General features: G+C 36.3%; 1 protein-coding gene across 2 annotated transcripts in view; it reads left to right on the top strand.

Moving 5' to 3' along the window:
• The first annotated feature begins 4,376 nt into the window (after positions 1-4,376).
• Positions 4,377-6,000, top strand: part of LOC145278002 (N-alpha-acetyltransferase 50-like) — a 37,579-nt gene continuing 35,955 nt past the window's right edge. For both annotated transcript variants that reach the window (XR_013868271.1, XM_080130171.1), the window contains exon 1: positions 4,377-4,515. Coding sequence is in view for 1 of the 2 variants with exons in the window: in XM_080130171.1 (XP_079986297.1) it covers positions 4,508-4,515 (8 nt within the window). In the remaining variant the exon portion in view is untranslated. The remainder of the gene's footprint in view (positions 4,516-6,000) is intronic.

Here is a 6,000-nt window from a genome sequence, read left to right as displayed (position 1 = left end):
GGACCGTCGGCAAAAAAAGCTTTTTCGAGACATACAAAAAATGCGCACACGCATTTGCCTTTTATATATATAGATTCCAGTAATATTTAACCAATTGCAATATGACAATTAGGTAGATAACATTGCTTTTAGTTAAAAAATGACATAATAAGTAATCAGTTATCATTGTTTTTTAATGAAAACTCAATTTTTTCGCTGTCGGATTTTGCTATTATAACAAAGAAGATCCAAATTAACTTCCAAATTAACCTATCTCTGACCGAGCCTTTCTTTCATGTCCATTTTTGTAACTCCCCATTCCATGCTTTGCTTGGCCTTCCTCTGTGAACTGGGTTTGCTACCTCAACTGTTCAACTGTTAACCCAATATTCAACCATTTTTTCAATGTGGCCATTCTATCAAAAGCTCCTATTTTGCACACATCTCTGTATATTGTTCAGATTTAATCTTTCTTTGGGATCAGCAAAACCAAGTTGTCTTTAAGATTTGCATACACATCTATATATATATATATATATATATATATATATATATATATATATATATATATATATATACACCATTTTTATATAATTTCTCTCCATGCAATACTTGACCTCACGTCACATAGCGCATATGACACCATCACCACCAACAATTACACCCAGTGGTGTGTGGAGCTGCAACAAATCCTCTCCACCTCCGCCTATCCTGAGCCAGCCTAGCCAGTGAACCCCAAGAATGCTGCATAGCTTTCCTCTCCCTTCGGCTTTGGCCACCAGCATTCATACAAGCTTCACTTGACTCAGAAGCCCCCTACCCCCCCCCCACATGCTGAAATAGAAGTTCTCTTTGTTGCCGTTTCTGTAACATACTTTGTTTTACAAGAAAGTGTCGTTAGCCCTATGCTCATCTTCCAACCTGGAGGACCAGGAATTACTCTTTGACTGGTTTCTATCCATCAACCTGTCTGGCAAGGGTGGCCCTGCCAGGAGCTTTTGCTCTCGCCAGCATAGCTCTAAGGATCATTGAAACACTCTAGCTTCTTCACCGCGACAAGGTGGTAATCCAAGAAGGAGAGCACATATGAGCGTATGTTTGAAAATATCAGCAGAAGCCAAAGAGTGAATGGTAAGTGATTGTATTAGCAGCAGGAGCAGCGTTTTAATGCGTAAGAAAATTGGCAAGTGTGCTCGGGCTTGCATCTGAAGAAAAAGAAAATAAGGACACCACTTGATTGAGGAGAAACAAAGTTGGCACCAAAACCAAAATAGACAGATGTGTAAAGTGAAGGCCAGAATGGGTTGACTCTGACCAGGGTGCAGTCGGAAGAAAGAAAAACGTGTTCCTGTAAGATTAACATGTTGCAGTGAGAGACGTTTTTAGCTGATGTTGAGACAGGAGAGTAATGGTAATAAGTGCTTTTGTTAAAAAAGAAAAAATGCCGACCTGGATTTTTTTTTTTTTTCCAGTTTTATTACTTACACTTTATTTTAGTAATTCATAAAAATTACTAAAGTGCAACGACATGCCATGTTACATTCAACCTTTGCTGTTCAGTTTAACAATAGAAACTGCACCCTCATAAACAAAGTCTCTGACAGCATAGATACAGCACTCTTCCTTGATACTAGCGCACAAGTACATGTATTTAGTGACTTCAACATCCATCACAGTAACTGGCTTGGATTCTCTACTTACACAGACACAGTTGGAAGCACAACAGATAGCTTCTCTAAATCTCATTCCCGATCACAGGTGGTTACGTTTCCCAGACCAGCAAAAACATCAATGATTGTGCAACAAATGCCCACGGCCCACTTGGAAATGCTGATCATGCTGTGATCATGGTTGAAATCGCCCTAAACTCTAGACCCAACACTGAAAAGCCATTGTTCAAAACAATGAAATATTATAAAAAGGCTGACTGGGAAGCCATCAGAGATCTCATCAAAGATGCCCCACGGGGAAATATATTTTCTCTTCCTGCTGAACAGAGCACAGATGAGAATGGTTTAAAACGGTAATTGAAGCACATGTTCTCACATAGAAATTCTATAGCAAGCCTCACTCTCCTCAATGGTTTACTTCTACTTGTGCAGCTGCCATTGTTCAAAGGCAGCATGCGTACTGCAGATTTAACTGACATAGCTCCAGTTCAAACAGACAGAAGTTTATAGAAGCTAGAAGTAACTGTAAGAAAGAAATAGTGACAGCTAAGAGAGAATTTACTGAAACCACAAGAAAACGCATCGAAGCACAAAAATTAGGAACCTGTGATTTTTGGAAAACCTATAACAGTGTAGTAAATAATAGGCCATCAAAAATTCCCCCACTATCCAGCAATCATGAGGCTGTTTGCACAGCAACTGAGAAGGCTAACATGCTTGCCAGTTGGTTTGCCTCAAACTCCACATTGGACCTGCAAACAACCCCCTCCCTTACTTTCCTTTGTGGACAGACGTCACACTAGATGATCTGAAAAATCATCCCTTCTCAGGTGCATAATATCATAAGAAAGCTTGACACTTCAAAAGCATATGGACCTAATCTCACCCCGGTTGTGCAATTAAAAAGATGCTCTGCCGAAGTAGCTCCAGTTCTTAGCAAACTATACAACAAATGCCTTAAGGAATCTTGCTTTCCTGATTGCTGGAAAACTGCTTCTGTGGTATCAGTTTTCAAGAATTCTGGCAAAATAACTGACCAATTAAATTATTGCCTCATTAGCCTCCTCCCACTTTTTGCCAAAATATTTGAGTCCATAATTAACCAAGCTCTAGTCTATCACCTTACAGATGCTAAACTTCTGACTGACCAGCAATATGGATTTAGGCAAGCCTGTTCCACAGCAGATATCCTAACTGTAATCTCTGAACGTATATATTTTTCACTGAAAAAAGCAGGGGAGGGTAGAGCGGTAGCCCTAGATATATCTAAGGCTTTTGACAGGGTATGGCACGATGGTCTTCTCAGGAAAATCAGATCATATGGTATCAATGGACGAATACTAAACATAATTAAATCCTTCTTAAGTAAGAGAAGAATCCAGGTTGTCCTCGATGGTTGTACATCTAAACAATATGATATAAATGTGGGAGTACCTCAGGAGTCTATCCTTGAATCTTTATTATTCCTTATATTCATAAATGACCTCCCTGATAAAATTGTCTCTGAGATGGGTATATTTGCTGATGACACCACACTCTATAACAGGCATGACAGGAAAACAAATGAACGCATATTTAAGGAAATGGCAAAAACACTAGAGGAAAACCTCCAATCTTTAGTGGAATGGGGACATAAATGGATGGTCACATTCAATGCTGCCAAGACTAAGCTTGTTTCCTTCAATAATTACAAGAAACCTTCTCTCCAAAGACACATTACCCGAAAGTACTTCTTTTAAGCTCCTCGGTCTAACGTTCACAGGGAAAATGAGTTGGAATAAATACATTGAGAGCATTGCTAAGTTGCCAAGACCGCTGTGAAGAAGATGGGTTCTCTCTACTGAGCTAGAAAACTACTAACGCCTGAAAAAATCTTGTATCTCTATAACACGACTATTCACCCATGTATGCAGTATTGTTGTCACATTTGGGTTCGTGCATTTGCTACTAGTCTCTCGCTCCTAGACAGGGTTCAAAAGAGAGTCGTCAACCTGATAGATCCTGAACTGTCATCTAAGCTTTTAGCTTCACCCTCTGTCCCATCGACGAAATGTTGCATCCCTCTGCTTGTTCTACAAGTATTTTAATGGTGAATGCTCTGACAAACTGCAAGCACTTATACTCCGACTAGCAGCTAAATCCCACCCCTACTCAGTAGAGATCCCTGGATGTAAGGGAGCTTTCTACTCCAGTAGTTTCTTTCATCAAACTGTTAAACTTTTGAACTCCCTTCCGAGTCCCTGCTTCCCCAACTGTACTGACATGCAGAAGTTCAAGTATAATGTGAACAGACATCTTGCAGCCCAACTCCCTACAAAATACCCCTGTAGCTTATGTCCCTGATAGTAGCCCCCTACATCAAAGTGGCAATGTGCCTTGTTTGGAGTAAAAAAAAAAACAAAAACAAAAAAAAAAAAACAATTAGAAGGAAAGGATGTGCTCGAAAGGTAGCATGCTTGATTGATTGGGATGGAGAGAAACAGAGAGGGGGGGGATCGTAAACACGCCTTTTATTTTTAAACGTTTCTAATTTACCTGTGCCGGACAACATGAGGTCACCCTGCTAATGTTAAATAAATAATGTATATTTATTTTTAGAAGTAAAATTAATTTTAATTTCGTAAATTTAAATTATAGCATATACTGGGATTGTTAGTTTTTTTAAAATTATTTTTAATTTTGGCTCCATTAATTTTTAAGAAAACGAGTGTAGAAAAAAAAAATGAAATAAACTTAAGACATGCGCAGAAGCGAGGTTCTTTCACTTCCGGTCGAGACGCGGCAATGTCTACCTAGAGTTTTTTCCGGTAAATTTCCAAGTTTTGCCGAAGAAAAAATAGATTTTCAGCATCACAAATATGACTAGGTGGGTCTATTTTCAACCTTACTGCTTTTTAAACCTTCATTTTACCATTGTGTGCCCGTTTGCCGGTTTCTTTTTAATTTACGGTTTACCAATCACATGTGTTCCAAGTATTTTTGCTGCAAAACCACTCAATTTCAATTAACAATTGTTTTTAGGCAAATTGACTTCTAAAAATTTAAAGAGAAAAAAAAGATAATTATCTGTTTTTTATTTTCAATTTGAATTCTCGAATAATGTTTTTCTTTAACCTTTTAGTCACTGTCTGACAAATAAAATTTTTACAAACCCCATTTTTTATTAGATTTTAACGTTAAAAGGAAAAAAAAAAAAAAAGCAAAGGAAACGTTCGAATGACTTACAAGCACGTGTTATTTTTTTTCTGAAGCGATAAAACTATTTTATACCTAAGTTTAATATATCTACAATATTTTTTTCATCTTCAAATGTAGTCTTCTCAACAGTTTAAAAGAAAATATATAACAATGAGTACTTCTTCCTAGATTCATATTCAATTAACTCTATCAACCCGGCGTTGATCGGGAATTTTTTTCCTTTTTGGTTTACATTTCTTTTTATATAGGGAAGTTAAATTTGATTATGGGATTATACAACATTAAATTAAATTGCGATGAAACAATTTTGTAATCTGGTTATGTTTAACCGTGATAAACATGACACGATTAAAAAAAAAATGGTACTTACGTACTTTTATTGTGCTGAAATATTTAGAAAGCCTTTCTTTCACTTAACAATTTAATAGAGATATCGTAAAACTGGAATTTAACTTGAAAATACTATGAAAAAAATAGCGCGGTAACAATTGCATAAGCACAAAAAAAAAAATACATAAATAAATGTGCTTATGCACTTTTGTTACCGCGCTATTTTTTAAAACCGTATTTGCAAGTTGGGTTTTATGTTACATAATTTTGAAAAAGTTGTCAAAAAAACATAACAAATGAATGTTATCAAAGGCAAAATAAGTTACTTTCCTACTTAACTGGATAATTTTTTAGTGTTTTATTTAATGCTTTCGGTACTAGTGCACTGTGCAGAGAGTGATCCAGACGTAAATAATGTTATTTAAAAAGGCATTCTTAACATGGGGAGGGTGTTTTGTACCTATTCTATACTTCAACCTTACAATTGAATAAAAAACATATCATGAAACTTGAATTAAACTTGGAAATACAATTTAAAAAATAGCGCGGATCAGTAAGTGAACTAACACCGTGCTTTCTAAATAACGTTATTTTAGCACGGTAACAAAAATGCATAAGTACCCAAATAAATGTTACCAAAGGCCAGATAAGTACGTTTTACAAAACTTGATAAGTTTTTTTGGGAGGAGTTTACTTTCGTTTTCTTTTTCACGATGAATGCCCTGAAAAAGCCCCCTCTGATTAATGTTTACTAGTTTCAAAACGAACTTGATTGTTTTTTTTTTTTTTTTTTTTTTTTTTTTTTTTTTTTTTGTTTTTTTTG

This window comes from Euprymna scolopes, chromosome 6, assembly GCF_053919585.1.
Source record: "Euprymna scolopes isolate OS-2025 chromosome 6, ASM5391958v1, whole genome shotgun sequence".
NCBI lineage: Eukaryota > Metazoa > Mollusca > Cephalopoda > Sepiida > Sepiolidae > Euprymna > Euprymna scolopes.
This window is presented reverse-complemented; position numbering and strand designations above follow the sequence as displayed.